The 15,515-nt window shown below is 37.9% G+C and overlaps 2 protein-coding genes across 3 annotated transcripts in view; one reads left to right on the top strand and one right to left on the bottom strand.

Annotated features, from left to right (window-relative positions):
- Window positions 1-1,271: 1,271 nt before the first annotated feature.
- On the bottom strand, window positions 1,272-4,158 carry LOC122882820. The gene is made up of 4 exons (XM_044210616.1): window positions 3,718-4,158; window positions 2,566-2,898; window positions 2,041-2,412; window positions 1,272-1,339 (listed from the first exon to the last, which is right to left on the bottom strand). Exons 1-4 carry the CDS (start codon window positions 3,749-3,751, stop codon window positions 1,272-1,274), a joined length of 807 nt encoding a protein of 268 aa, XP_044066551.1. The 5' UTR covers window positions 3,752-4,158.
- Window positions 4,159-5,477: 1,319 nt separating this feature from the next.
- The window catches only part of ptpn22 (protein tyrosine phosphatase non-receptor type 22), a 16,722-nt gene continuing 6,684 nt past the window's right edge, over window positions 5,478-15,515 (top strand). The window contains exons 1-17 of one of the 2 annotated variants that reach the window (XM_044212714.1): window positions 5,478-5,769; window positions 7,604-7,712; window positions 8,310-8,386; window positions 8,550-8,645; window positions 8,859-8,897; window positions 9,137-9,208; window positions 9,458-9,517; window positions 9,862-10,004; window positions 12,510-12,576; window positions 12,681-12,758; window positions 12,955-13,041; window positions 13,478-14,033; window positions 14,142-14,228; window positions 14,474-14,551; window positions 14,783-14,854; window positions 14,977-15,113; window positions 15,323-15,350. In XM_044212714.1, the coding sequence (XP_044068649.1) occupies window positions 5,668-5,769; window positions 7,604-7,712; window positions 8,310-8,386; window positions 8,550-8,645; window positions 8,859-8,897; window positions 9,137-9,208; window positions 9,458-9,517; window positions 9,862-10,004; window positions 12,510-12,576; window positions 12,681-12,758; window positions 12,955-13,041; window positions 13,478-14,033; window positions 14,142-14,228; window positions 14,474-14,551; window positions 14,783-14,854; window positions 14,977-15,113; window positions 15,323-15,350 (1,888 nt within the window). In that variant the 5' untranslated portion in view covers window positions 5,478-5,667. The remainder of the gene's footprint in view (window positions 5,770-7,603; window positions 7,713-8,309; window positions 8,387-8,549; window positions 8,646-8,858; window positions 8,898-9,136; window positions 9,209-9,457; window positions 9,518-9,861; window positions 10,005-12,509; window positions 12,577-12,680; window positions 12,759-12,954; window positions 13,042-13,477; window positions 14,034-14,141; window positions 14,229-14,473; window positions 14,552-14,782; window positions 14,855-14,976; window positions 15,114-15,322; window positions 15,351-15,515) is intronic. The other variant, XM_044212715.1, reaches the window with a different exon arrangement.

The following is a 15,515-nucleotide window of genomic DNA, read 5'->3' on the forward strand; positions in this document are numbered from 1 at the left end:
ATATTAAATGGAATGCCTGATAAAGCAAGCAAGGGCCTGAGATGACTTGTATGTGTTGGTAGTGACATTGGAAAGCTATCATTTGAAATAAACGACTATCATTTTGATAAAGGCTGCAATGAGACACTCTGATAAACATGCTGACGAACATTATGACCCAGACTCCTCACAAATCATCACATGATATCGAAGTACCTTGGTAAACAATAAAACCACAAAACCAATGGCACAGGGGCTGATATGATTTCCAAAGAATTGCCACTATAAAATGTAAGTCACTGATCCAAATGGGGCATTTACCTGAAATGAACCTGCCTCTTCCTGTTGGCACGTTTGTGTCTTGCTTTTGTACATTTGAGTACTACGCACAGAAATATCAGTAAGGATGCAAAAGAACCCCAGCGCAGCAAAGTATACCAAAATGGTACTCCTGTCCATGCCCTGAAAAAAAAAAGATATGATTAGTGATCTTCAGACAGCAAACACTTTGTACAGTATGATACAGTATATTAATGAATGAATCTCATTTTAGCCCTTGCTATTTTTATTATTATCAAAGTGATTAAAAAAATGTAATCTAACCTGCTGTAAAACAGATCTTGATCAGTTTGATTGATTTGTAAAGACTGGTTTCTTGATGAGTGGATTTTCATGGTAGCTTGGCAGGTATTCAGAGGTGGAGTTCTGGCTGTTGTGGTGCTCATTCTATCTGAACAGCCATAAACAGGTTGGCCTGATGATTAAAGGAAAGACAGTACAATGGCATTCTTTTATGAACTTCTACCTTGTGCAATAAGGATTTCACAACAGCCTCAAAACAAATCAGGCCGTATCAGTGCATTCTATGACGCCCATGTTTATAATGTATTATATATTCCTACTTAAAGCCCCCCTTTTGTAGGATTTTTATTAGAATTCAGAATTTTTGATCTTTAAAATATAATATAATAATATAATTAAATATTATACAGATTTTTTGCTTGTAGAAAAATGAGACAATCCCAGTGACAACTGGTGCAGTGTATGTATGTATCCTGGGTCCAAGGTTGATGAGGGCCACACTGTCTTTTTTAATACAACCACAAGGAGTCACCAAAGTCAAATCCTATACACGGGGGCTTTTATCCATTGTATAAAAAATATACATAACCATAGTATATTTTAAAAACAATAATACAACTATATTCATAATGATGAATATACCAAATCAGTAATTTACAATATCACAATTACCCATTTTGCATGAAAGGTTATAAGGTCTTTTATTGCAACTAATGGATGGGGCTATAAGTGAAGTAATGGTGTTCTTGGACAGGAACCATCATGCGATGTGTTAATCCTGACACCAGAATCGTAAGAAAAAAGAGAAGTGTCAAACGTGCATTGGCACAGAAGAAACAGAGTCATGGCGTTAAAAGTGCCAAACTGAAAGGACATCGTCAGACCCATAAATGACAGAAATGTCATATAATGATTATGGCTTGGCTTCCTGTTTACTTCGGTCCTCCACTCATACCGTACAAAGCTTTACACAGCCAAAATAAAAGCAAAAGGCTAGGTTGCTTTGTTTAGCCTAAACTGTACAGTAAAACTTGTAAACAGCTGACAAAATGTTCTCTTGAAGCAACAAGCATTCATGATGACAAAATAATTCTAAATTTATGTATGCTGTACCTATAAGCACCATATAAAAGCATCTATGAGCACTTATTAGTATCAATACACCTTTACTCTACTTGAAAACCACAGTGAGCTGTCACAAAAGCATTGTTACATGCCATAACACACACTCGCCAATCAATAATGTTTACAGAAAGCAAAATGAATGTTTCTTGGGAAGTATTATATCATACTTGTAATGTCTAGTGTCTTTTTGTTATATTTGTACTTACTGTATAATGATACTAAATTTGAATCCAAATAAGTTCTGTTATAAAACTCTGATGTATCATAGCATGATTCGTTGTGCATGTGTTATACAGCCTTTTGAAGTGTAATTAGAAGTTGAATTGTAAACACAGGCTTCATAGAAAGTGTTACCAATTCTTGCATTTATATTTATAGGAGAGAATACAGCATCCCATCTGTTCTTACCCTGTATAATAACGACATAGATACAGCTGCTGTCTGCAGGCAGCAGGACCTGCACAGAGAGGATATCACTCTGCTGACTGCTTATATCATTACTGGCAATACAGTAATAATCACTGTCTTTATCCACTGTGCCACAGTGTAGATATAAGTCTGACGAATGGTAAAGCAGGATGTCCTTGATGTGAGTGTTTTGATACCAGGTGTAACGAACGCCAGTGCCCTTTGTACAACCACAGCGCACTGTCACTGGCTGTCCCCAACATGTTGGCCTTTCCACTAGAGAGCTCAAGGGCCAAAGTCTGGGTTTCAATACTGGAACTGGCACAAAGAAGAAAGTGATATACTTGAATTAATTCAGCTTGACAGTATAGAGGAATAAATGTCCAAATTCAGTCCATAAATGTTACTGATATTGTGATAGTAATGTACATTTTCTAAGTTAATCATTAAAAGCTTCTCTTTTATTCTTACCTTCAGTGATAACCACATTAACTGAAGTCATGATGTCAGCATATATTTTGTCGATCCCAATCCAGTACACTCCAGTGTCATCAAATTGGAGATTCGTGACTTTCACAAACAGCCCTCTTTTTCCTGCATCTATTATTTGAGACCTGTGTGTGTTTTTAGTTTTAGCACCACCTTCTGAATCCACCAAAATCTCACAGGTGCTTCTGGAGTCCCCTCGGCACCAGTATTTCTTATTGTACAGGAATCGGTTTGTGTCATACTTGCAGATAAAAACGAATTCCCCTCCAATATGTGCTGTGATCTGTCCTTTATCACACTGGAGCTGAAGACTTGCTGAAAGACAGAGTCCAATCAGAATGAAACTGCTCACAGCCACGGCAGTTAGAAAAATGCTCTTATTTCAGGTTGATCCAATAACAATAACAGCATTCAACTTGATTTTAACTGATATATTTCCCTTTTTTGACCAAAATTTGAATATTAACCTTGTAAACTTTGCAAAAACATATAAAAACAAAAATGGGTCACATGCAAAAAAACCTCATGTAAATTCAAAGTGCGTTTGGGTCAGCGGCACATGTTCGTTTTCAGGTTTTAACTTGTGAAATTTCCCATGTGAAAAATAACATTTGCATCTGTAAATACTCCATTTATTTACTCATTTATTTATACTCCATTATATTCCGCTGAAACAAATACTTCCACATGTCATGCAGATCACACACACATTTCACATATGAAGTAAGAATGATTACATGATGTGAGAAAAATAATGAATGATAATGAGAAAATGGTTCACATGAACATATCCAAAAATCATGCACTCATTTGCTGAAATATTTTCTAAAGTATGCCTGTGTTCAAATGTTACTCCAGTGTGACTGAAGAATAATACTTATATAAAGTTTTAATTGATTCATTTTCCAGTTACTATTGAAGTTTATATTATTAGTAAAATTACAGTTACTATTAAACTATATGGTGTTGAAACAGATAGTTGTAACAAAAAAAAACTGTTGTAACCGTAAATGGGCATTGTAATTTATTTTTCATTTTGCAAAAGGAATAGAAATTTGTTTCCCTTGTGGAAATGTTAGAATAAATAAAAAGAGGATGATAATTAATACAAGTTGTAAATCATTGCTCACTCACCATGAAAAAGCAAAATCAGACACAGTGTCTTCATTTTGATGATAAAAGTAGAGGTATGAAATCTTAACAAACATAAGCAACACACAGGAAGCTGCAGGGGTGGACTGTGGTGATCGTAGCTTCCTGTAGGTGCATTATGGGGTTACAATGCTTTGCATGCTGTCATGCTGTTCACACATATGACATACTGCACAAATCAACACACTTATTTCAGTTTGTGTCATTGTAAAGGCACCTTGAAATATTTAGAGCCTTGGGAGCCTTTATAACTGTGGAAACTGCATTTCCAAATGGCAAACATTTGACACGTTTGACTAGTCCTTCCACCTTTGACATAATAGTGTCATTTCACTCGGCCACTTAGATTGTCCGACTGCATTTTTATTTGCAGTATCAGACTTGATTCTTCCGATGATGGTTTTGACAAACCACTGTGTAAATTATAATAATAATAAACTTTTTATTTATACAGAACTTGACGTAATGAGGTAAATCCAATCAGACATTTCAAGTAATATCTTCAGGCATGGAGTTCCAGAGCTGAGGGGCCCTGACTGCAAAAGCCCAGTCGTCTTAAACTTATTTTTTAGGAACAGCCAGCAGAACCCTGCCTGAAGATCTGAGGTTGCACTCTGGCTCATAGGGAAGCAGCAATTCAGCAATGTAACTGGGAGCTAAACCATGACGTGCTTTAAAGGTAATTAGTAAAATCTTAAAATTCCATTCTAAACCTTACTGGTAACCAGTGCAGAGAGGCTAAAAGAGGGGTGATAATATCTTGAGCTTTGTGTTAATTCACCACAAAGCCACTAGATGTCACCATGCCACTGATGTAGTGTACTACACCTGCTGAATACAGAGTGCAATATATTGTCCTCTTCATCATGGCATGTGTGACTAAAGGCATTTTTTTCTTCATGGGTAACTGAGGCAGTGTAGGCTACCTCCTCTCACATGAACTGCATGTCAGCTTCTCAGGTTTTGTTTGTTTTGTTTTCCTTATTATCTTGATACTGGTATTTTCATCTTTATATCATTATACTATAGCTATATAGGATATTCTTATACATATGTTTTTATTACTTTAATTCATAGTTTTATTAACATCAAGCTTGCTATATATAATAAAGAGAAGTCTTGTATGGGTGACTTAATGCCCATAGTTCCTTGAAACAGAGCTCCTCCTATTGCTCTCTAGCCCACTCAGTAAAATTAGAAACTGGACAGCTTACCCACTAAACAAATTACAGTAAATTGATCAAATTTTAGTTTTACTTGACAGTATTTAATCTCAAATACTGTCAGGTGGTTTACCAAAACAAATGGCTACTGTGGACATACAGTAGGCAAAAATGAAGACCGAGAGAGTTGAGTGGGTTTGCAGCTAATTGCTGGCTCAGAGCATCGGGATTTTCAGGATTCACAGACGCCCTCTCTCTTCACCACTCCTGCCTCTGCCTCCATCCCTACCCACATCCCTCCTCCACTCCTCTTGTGTGTCCTGAATGTTGTCCAACAGGCTAGACTGCCTGCATTGCACTCTGACTTTGGGTAGGAACAGCTGTTTGTGCCTGTTTATATGCATACATGTGTAGCCCATTCTATTTGTGGGAGTTTCCCTCCCATTTACTCTGTGACACTGTCATGCAATCAAACACCCGGATGACTTTAGGACCCAGTGAGAGACACCCAGGGGGCGCGGCAACATTTTTAATCTGACCACAGAACCTGTTAGCTTACTCTTGCTTCCTCTAAAACAGTTCACACGTTCCATCACAATAGTTCCTTGATGTGAGTTGCAATAGAGAAGTGCTCTGTGCTGCAGCAACAGACGTGCCACCGCCCTGAACCCAAGCCTTGGCGACCCTAATCCATGACCCGTGGACGAGGACCTTTGTGTCCTGACATGCCTGTGAAAAGTGCCCTATCCCAGGCAGTGTACAGCCAGCCATGGAGAATCAGGCGTGGATACTGAGGAGCTTCCTGGCCCAGCTGGAGAGACAGGAGGCTGTGGACAAGGAGGCACCAAATGGCATTGCTGGGGAGTTTGCGGTGGGTCAAGAGTTATGTTCCTTTTGTTGAAGTACTGTTGTGAGTTGTACTGTAGATGAAGCCTCCACATAGTAGACTGACATATTTGCTATGTTTGTTTATACTGAATAAACTGACAGTAAGCACAATGAGAGGGAAAGTTCATAGTTTTCCAGACTTTACAAATTTTCTCAAACGGCACAATGTTCAGGGAAGTAACACTTTGTTATTGTGACAACGGCTCCAACGTCACTTTTGTGCTTCCTCTTTGCACTGATGCTTGTCACTGAAGGCGCATGAACAAGGAAGACCCATAGACAAATGCATTATAACGTCTAACGACAAGTCAATCATTTATAGGAAGTGCATAACAGTGGGAATAAAAATACTCACACAGTAAACTTTAAAAGGCCCACAAACAAATGGCTGCTCATATCATTTATCAGTCTTGTATACATATAACAATGCATGTACGTTCACACACAAGCACATGTATATGCGCACAAAAAAAATCTCCCTCAGAAGTCCTGACCCCAAGGGTGACATCATCTGTGGGCTGCTGCCATAGTGATGAGTGACATACCAGTGCCTGAGGACAGCACCGTGTGCTTCACATGCTGCCCTTCTGCTGTCATGTCGCTACCACTCCAGAGGAACGGGTCTATTGCGTCACTTCCTTTGAGAACAAAAAACACTCTGTGGAGTTAGCAGCACAGATGGTCTGCAAGGCTTTTAGCAGACTGTTTGGAACTGCGAGAACTGGCCTCTGAACAAAAAGGCCAGTGTCTTAAAAATATCCTGTAAGCATGGACGTGCCATGGCTTCAATTTCAGTGTCAAACCTTCCGCACAGTAAATTCCAGATGGAAATCCTCTCAGTTTGTAAGCCATCGTGTCAGTTACTAGTAAAGTGAGTCATAGATTCTGGCCATCGGGGGTTGAATCACATCAAAACTGACCGCGTGTGACCAATGTGCAATTGGTCACATGTAATTCATCTGCTATTTGCTCCTTCTTTTTCCTGACTCTCCTGTAAGACTGTACAACTATGAAAACACTGCAAAATACTTGCCTTACATTGATTATGAATTATTATGAAACGCTGCTAATTAAAAGTTGGGTAAACCTAATGTAGGTGTGACTATCCTTGCATCACGTATCACCTCAACATAAGCCAAGGCATCCTATGTTACAATATTATATTCCATTAGAGAAACTGTTTTCTCCTATTTGCACCTGTTATGTTGTCAATGAGCAGTACATCAGCTTACAACTATATTTCTGAGGAATACAACATCACAATAATGTGAAATAGAGCAGATAACAGACTACACCCAACAAAGAAAACAAGTTATCAAGTACACATAAAACTGGAGACATTTCATAATGTAAGGCAATCTAATAGAGCAGCACCAACATCAAATGAAAACTCAAAATTACCATAGAGTTGAAAGACGGTGTAGTCCCTCATTCATCCAGTCCCTCATTCGTCCAGTCGTTCACAATTGAGAATGACTTCCGGATGGGAGCCGAAACGTCTTGATTCTGAAAACAGTGTCCAGATGACTACGACTGAAACCTTTTCTACCATAGAGGTGAAACTTAACCGCTCTGTCACAGTCCCAACAAAACAGAACATTAAGCTTCAGAAAGGTAGTATTTTACCCTCCACAGGCACATTCTAAAAGCAACTTTATTTATCTGCAGTGTATAATTGGACTGAAAAGTATGCTCATTTGTGTTGTATAGAGTGAGAAAAAAAGTCCTCTGACATTCACATGGCTGCAAGCAATTATGACAAAAATGCTGTAGTTGAATTGTATGTTGTGGGATTAAATTTCTTTCGTGTTTTTCAGAGGTTGAAAAGCCAGTCAACTAAGTACCGCACTGACAAGACCTACCCCAGCAACACAGCAGAAAAGCAGGACAACATCAAGAAGAACCGATACAAGGACATTGTTCCCTGTAAGCTTTTCATGAAAATTTCGGTTTACTTCTGCATAGCATGATAAATATAATTCTGCATGAGGGCAGTTAAGATAGTGTCAGATAAGATATGACTAAGAAACTATGACTTTTTGACTTCTATATATTCACACCTCTGGCACATTAATGCTGAAAATAAACACAGATTGATCAAAGAATCATGGGCTTACAGTGTTATGGGTTGCATGAAATTTAGATGCAAATACATAAACACTATGATGCAAATAATGTCCGTAAATTAATTATTATGTGTATGATGACCTGAAATTATGCAAAGTGATACTGATGAGCAGAAAGTTAATAATGTGGAAAAAGTGTGACTAATTATGTTGGCAGATCAAATTTGATTTATTTTCCAAAAATACTACATTTTCTAATATTTATTATCATTTGACAATGTGGAATATGTCCATCTTGGATCTAAAAAAAATACAAATACCAACATATTTTATTCTATTTCTATTTTATTCTAATTCTCTGTATTGTTTTTTGCCATAAGGGTGTGAAAAGGTACAACACAGTGACTTCTGAGTTGTGCGACGTTCATATCATAACTACTGATTCCTCTTCTTTCAGTTGACCACAGCAGAGTAAAGCTCACTCTCACCACAGCTAAAAATGACACAGACTACATCAACGCCAGTTTCATCAAGGTAAATTAAAAGCTTTCTCGCAAAGAGTCCTTTTTATTCATATTAATTGCATTTCCAGTAAATGTACATTTATGTAATGTATGTACTGTATGTAATTATGCAGTTTGTGCAAATGTTACTAATATCCTCTGACTCTTTACTATAAGCTTTGTTTTGTCTATAGGGAGTGTCAGGTTCCAGGGCCTACATCGCTACTCAGGGTCCTCTGCCTCACACTGTACTGGACTTCTTGAGGATGCTTTGGGAGTACAACATAATGGTATGACCCTTCTGTCATCTGTGGACACAACAAGGTGGTTTAAGCACATAATGTTGCTCTCAAAACAACTATTAGCATGCTTCGATGGTAAAAATGTTCAAAGGAGCTCTTTGACTACATAAACAGACCTTTTGAGCTCCTCCACCCCCAGTTAAAATGTGTTCATGTGATATTTTGGTACATTTGAATTCTTACTGTCTTGTTTGGCCCTAGGTCGTAGTGATGGCCTGTCGAGAATTTGAAATGGGAAAGGTGACACCATTTTCTATATTTCTTGATTCCACAGACAAACTGTGTTCCATAGTCTATATACCATCAATACTTCCTCATTTTGTGTGTCAGTTTATCTTCATCTTGGTGTGGTTTTATAAACCACTGCGCTATCTTATTGCATGTGTTGGTTTGATATGAAAGTACATTTGTTGTGTATATTTAGAACTGCGTGAAAGGTAAAATGTGAAAAATACTGCATGTCTTTACTTTTTTTGTAGAAAAAGTGTGAGCGCTACTGGCCACAGAAACAAGAGCAGCCATTTGTTTGTGAGCCTTTTACAGTTTACTGTGTGAGTATATTTATTCTCACTGTTGTGCACTTCCTACTTTGACGGGTTCTTAGAATTGTTCCATAACATATGCTTATAATATAATTTCGCACTATCTTCACAAAACACCTGTGTCATACAACACTTGGTTATACTATTATTAATACTACTATTAATACAATAAAAACAAATTCACATTATCTACCTTTTTATACAGCAAGAATGAGTACGCCGCTTAAAGATGCACTGCTGTCTTTTTCTTTTTTACAGGATTCTGAGGAAAATAAAGGAGATTATCTGACAAGGACGTTACGGGTGACTTATCACAACGTAAGTATTGTTTATACCCTGACTGTGAAAATAACTCTCGGTGTAATTCTCCTGAGACAAGCAAGAGATTATCAGATGATGATGTGAACTGCTACAAAGACTAGAAGTAGTTGTTGAAAATCTCAAAACTAATGTGGTCATATTTGACGTCTTTGAGACTGGATCTACTAACATCTCCTAAGATTTTTTAATCTATGTAAATCTTCAGCTTTCACAATGACACATACAGCGGCAAAGAGCGTATTAAATGTGTTTCAAACTGATATATGACCTTGTTATTAAGTTTGTCCGGAAAAAAAGCTTGCATTGTAATTATCTACAATGCTTCTATTTTTTTTTTTCAGTTTAGCAGAACTTTGAAACAGCTGCACTATGTCAACTGGCCAGATCACGGTGTACCAGACTCCATCCCTCCCATTCTGGAAATGTTGCATGAGATGCGTTCCAATCAAGCCCATGATGACATCCCCATCTGCATCCACTGCAGGTCAGGCTTCCTAATGGAACTTAATTCTACTTAATTCTCCGTAAGAAAAACAATCTTGATCCATTTATCAAGAATCATTTTAGGCCTATTTCAACCTATTTGCAGTATATAAACAATTAAATAGCCTTCTTAGTAATATTAACAGCCACCACGACAAATTTTTTGTCAGTGTTGGTTACCATGTTTCAAATACTCATCACATTCTATATGGTGTTCCACAGGGCTCCATACTCGGTCCATTATTGTTACTGTACTTGCTCCCACTGACTTATACATTATACAGCAACATGGTGTGAAATTTCATAGCTATGTGGATGACACATAATTGTATTTATCTCTAGCTCCCAACAGCTCCAACAGTCTAAATTGTTGGACTGCTTAAAGAGTATTACAACTTGGATGACTAACAACTATTTTAAATCAAATTATTAAATTAGGACAAAAGAGAGATTGAATTTTAAGTAGCCTTAAAACTCTTGGTTCAGAGGCAAAAACCTTGGGTATCATTATAGCTTATGACTTAAATTTAAGAAAGCACACTGTGTTACTAAGACCAAATTTTTCAACCTTAGAAATATAGCAAAAGTCAGACCACATCTTGGACTTTCTGATCCAGAAATCCATGATCCATGCTTTTGTCTTCTCTCATCTTGACTATCGCAGTGCTCTTTTAACTGGACTACCCAAGTAATCAGTGAACAGACTTTAGCTTGTGCAAAATGCAGCTACCAGAGTTTTAACCAAAACAAGACGCCACAACACAACCATGGTAGCATCTTTTCACTGGGTCCTTGTCTTCTTTAGAGTCTGTTTAAATTTTGTATTACTAGTTTACAAGGCTCTGAATGGTTTAGCACCTCAATACATAGTTGACTGTCTCTGCCGCTATAGTCCTATAGAAGAAGTATGGAGGAGCAGCCTTTTCTTATTATGGACCAAAACTGTGGTACAGCCTGCACATGAATATTTGACAACTTCTCTAAACTTGCTTCAAGGTAGTTTCTTGTTGCCTCGGTTATTTCATTTTCTACTACTACTACTACTACTACTACTATTTTGTTCTAAATTTTAAATTGTTTGTTTGAAACCTTTAAATTTGTTTATTTTTTTGTTGTTTTTTTTTAAATTGATGCAATTTTATGTAAAGCAATTTGAGCTGCATCTTATGTACTGTATGAAAGGTGCTATACAAATAAAGTTTATAATTATAATTTATATTGATTATTATAATTACTGGATGGACAGGGCTTGTTTTATTATTACAGTATCAGGAGATGAACTGTAACGATGCATTCAATTCCTCTTCAGTTCTAATGTGTGAAAACTTCACCAGCAGTGATCATGCGGAAGAATCACACTTTCGGTTCTGATTGAGTTACTATAGGAACGTATTGCCTGTGGGCAGCGTGTAAATGTCCCCTGCTTTAGGCCTTAGAGGTTAGACACCTCCTCCCTTTTCTTTGAGAGAGGAAGTGTGCGTAGGCGGGTAGACAACGACCCACTAAGTTTTAAAGTGTATGTGTTGGCATTTCCCCTCAGTTTTTCCAGCACTTAAACTTTGGCTCATTTAAAACTGACATCTACCTTTTTACTTTGTTGAATGAGCCATCTCAACGATATAGAAAATAAATTTAAATTAGTGAGTTACTTGGATTTTTACTAACTACACTGTAAATACTGTTGAAAAAATGTGATATCAAAGCTTGACATGCCATGACATGCCCACACCTTTTTGAAGATGATGTGTCAGAAATGGAATGTTGAGTCAGTGGCAGATCCAACCTACACTGCTGGCAGTCACCCCACCCAGTGATATCACCACAAGACAGCAGTCAAAGACTTTTTACTGGAAAATGATTTTGTTGATTTGAGTGATTTTGTTCCTCAACACTCAGAGGAAAAGGGCATAATATCACAAACCTCTCATAGTATACTATACTACCCAACCACCACTACCACTAACTGCTTCCTCAAGAATTACCATAGAGTTGAATCAACTCGTGTCTGAGACAGTGTCAATAAAAATGTAACATTATAAGCTTCATTAATGCAGTGTTTTCTGCTGTAATTTGCTTTAGATTGTACACAAGGTCATGTTATTGCGTCCATCCCTATACTATACTGTTACGGGTACTGTAAAGAGGACAGTCATGTGGATATAAATTAGCAAATTCATTAAAACTAGGTTTTGAGTCAAAGCCTTAAACATCTTTTTTTTTTTTTATTTGATCTCAGAATCCACAGAGATATGCCTTTTTAAGCTGGTTAAATTTAGTTTAAACCTGCTTAGAGTACCGGATGGGTAGGATTTGGGAAATGCAGTACAATGAGTACCAGAAAATTAAGACAATCATGACAAACTGAAAATCTGTGGTTTTCAAATACCATCTTCAATTCCTCTAAAACTCTAATTAAATAATTACTTGACTAATCATGTTGAAATGTCCCTCTTGCTGGAGATGAGCTGAGTGGTTAAAATGTGACTTTTTGCTGCTGTGATTATAGTGCTGGCTGTGGTAGAACAGGAGCCCTGTGTGTCATTGATTATACTTGGAACCTCCTGAAGAAACAGGTGAGATATTCTTGCCGCAGTACTTTCTGCACATTATCTATCTAAAGTCAGATTAATTTAACAGTTCCAAGCTGTATTGTGCCGATGTGTGTGCTTGTTTTTAGATGATCACTCCAGATTTCAATATCTATGACTTAGTTCAAAACATGAGAACCCAGAGGCCCTCGTTGGTTCAAACCAAGGTAGTTGCTGTTTTCTTTTTCTTTTTTAACAAAGCATCACATGTAACAAATCTTCCAACAAGCAGAACCACATTTTAGGCAATTCTTCATGTGACTTGCTTCCCTCTATCAAAGATCTTTTGATGATTTGTGTTTCGTGCATCATGCCCAAGGGCTATGTCACCTAACAGAGCAGGTTTTTGTTGTTTAACCCCAGGAACAATATGAGCTGGTCTACAGAACCATCAAGGTACTGTTTGAGAGATATCTGCAGTCCATGGATGCACAGACTTGCAGAAATGAGGTAAGCGACCAGAAACACTCCCTTGTGTATGAGCCAGAGTACATAGAGATAATGGAAATGTATAATATGTACTCCACCAACACCAAATGACAAGCACAACCATCACAACCAGCAAAGCAGAAACAACAGCTGTGGCAGGCTTTCTTGTGGTTTCAGTAACATAGAGAATGCAGTCATATGATGATCTCAGTGGAAAATAATCAAATGATTGAAAAATGAACTATGAAAGCTACTGCATTACTTGAAGCTAAACACTTGTCAAGAAGTTAGGGATTTGTTCAACTGCAAGGGCCTCATTATTTACATACTGTATAATATTGTACACACCATGATACTAACGTTAGGCAAAATTCATATTTGCCAAGCATTAATGCATTTACATGAAATATCATATCAAAAGCTGTTGTGACTCACACTCCCTTGTTAAACTGGCCAGGTGACAATGGCCCCATCCACTATCACACCTGACAGTGAAAGCGAGCTCTCTGACCTGAGTGAGGAGTTGAATTTGCTGCCACAGTTCCAGCACCTGCTTGATGAGGAAAGGGACGGTTTACCACAGTACCACACTGCCTTGCCTTCAGAAAATCTCATTGCCTTGAGAGACAAGGACATGCAGAGGGACCAGCAACAATGGCACCTGCTCCAGACCCTTCCTGAGGCTTTGGCCTCCACCCAGGACCTGCAGGAGGGACCCAGGACCTCACCCAAACTGGTGCATACCTGCCAGAGTGCCCCTGCAGTTGAGGAGAGGATACAGGAGGGCAATGACATACCATTACTGAACCCTCCACCTCCACCAGCTGTGGCAGCAGCCATTTGTCTGATGGTGGAAGACCCCTACTTCGTCACTCCAATGAGCCCCTCTTCATCAGAGGAGGCACCAACGGACTTTACTGAAGACGCCAAACAATGGACAGTTAGCCCTGTATTCAGCACACCCTCACTGTGTCTGAATGACCAGACTCTGGAGCTTAACTCTCCTGCCTCAGGTAAATGGTCACATTTGCTCATGTGTTAGTCTTAAAGAACACAGACAACAGGCTAGTAGAATTAAATTTTGTAGATATTTGTATTAACTGATTTAATGCATTTTGTAGGTACTGCTGAAGTTCATACAGATGAGGAGGTACCTCCTCCCCTACCTCAACGAACCCCTGAATCCTATATACTAGATGTGGATGCAGGTTGGTGTTCTCTGCGTAGATAAAAGTCTGGAACACAAACCATTAGCTTCTATGGAGCTTAGTCTGAGCATACTCCTCACTTCCTTAGGTTTATTGTATGAATTCCTATCATCCAATTATACTGTATACATTCAAGCAAGCACACATGGCTTTCCTGTTATATTAATCTTGCTATGTGTTAATATACCCTGGACTTTAGACGATATACATGTTACACAAGATTATGTTATGATTTTGTCTTTCAGAGCACTTAGATCCCTGTGAAAGGTTAATGGTTATCATTCCACCCAATGCTGCGGCTGAGGCTGTCAGGGAGTTGGGAGGTGAGAAGACATAAGTGGAAAATATATGAAAATCTTAAATAACTATTATAGCACAGTCAATTATGCTTTTCTTTTAGTGCCACGTGTCTGAAAATGACTAATACCATTATTTTTCCAATGTACTTTAATGTCAATTATTTTGTCACAGTAGGATCTACTCTTTGATGTTGAAATGGCAACAATGAGTACAATATCCATAACGAACTATGATACGTATTTCCATATTCCCAGGCAGCCCCCCCTCACCTGTCCCCCCACTTCCAGAGAGAACCCCAGAATCATTTGAGTTGGCTCTTGATCAAGGTGACTTCATCATATCATAAATCACAGTCCTTTAAACAATAAACAAAAAATAAATAATTTGTAATAATGACAATTTGTAAAAAATGTAATAATGACATTGATTATTCTTGTTTGCCTTTCAGCTCCTGTGGAGCAGAAGTTAGAGGTCACGCCGGCAGTGAACCTGAACAGAATAGGAATGTCTTCAGAATGGTCTGGTAACTCAAAGCCAGCTGCCACTGGATCTCAGAATGAGACGAAACCTTGGGCAAGGAGTAAAGTAAGAATAATGTCTCTTCACTGGCTGATGTGTGACTTCCTGCAAGTTTGAAAGATAAATTGAATGATGAATTGTAACTAACCAGAAATTTGCACTCAAACTGATGGGTTTCTGTCCATTCTGTATAAACATACTGTAATATCAGACAGTCAGAGCATTAAAGATATCACAGCAGTTATGTAACAGCAACATACTTATCTTTCTTGTAGAGTCTGAAAGCAAAAATGATCTTCACAGGTAAGATCTTTATAATAACACAATGTTTTCAGAGCCAATATGTATATGCACTGGCTAATAATTAAGCTATCTGGCAATGTAATAGATTATGGTATGTAATTTATAATATGATGATCAATTAAAATGTACTGTTGTAACACTTACGTCATTACCAGGTTATGTGCC

The sequence above is a fragment of the Siniperca chuatsi genome, linkage group LG10 (genome assembly GCF_020085105.1).
Source record: "Siniperca chuatsi isolate FFG_IHB_CAS linkage group LG10, ASM2008510v1, whole genome shotgun sequence".
Lineage (NCBI taxonomy): Eukaryota > Metazoa > Chordata > Actinopteri > Centrarchiformes > Sinipercidae > Siniperca > Siniperca chuatsi.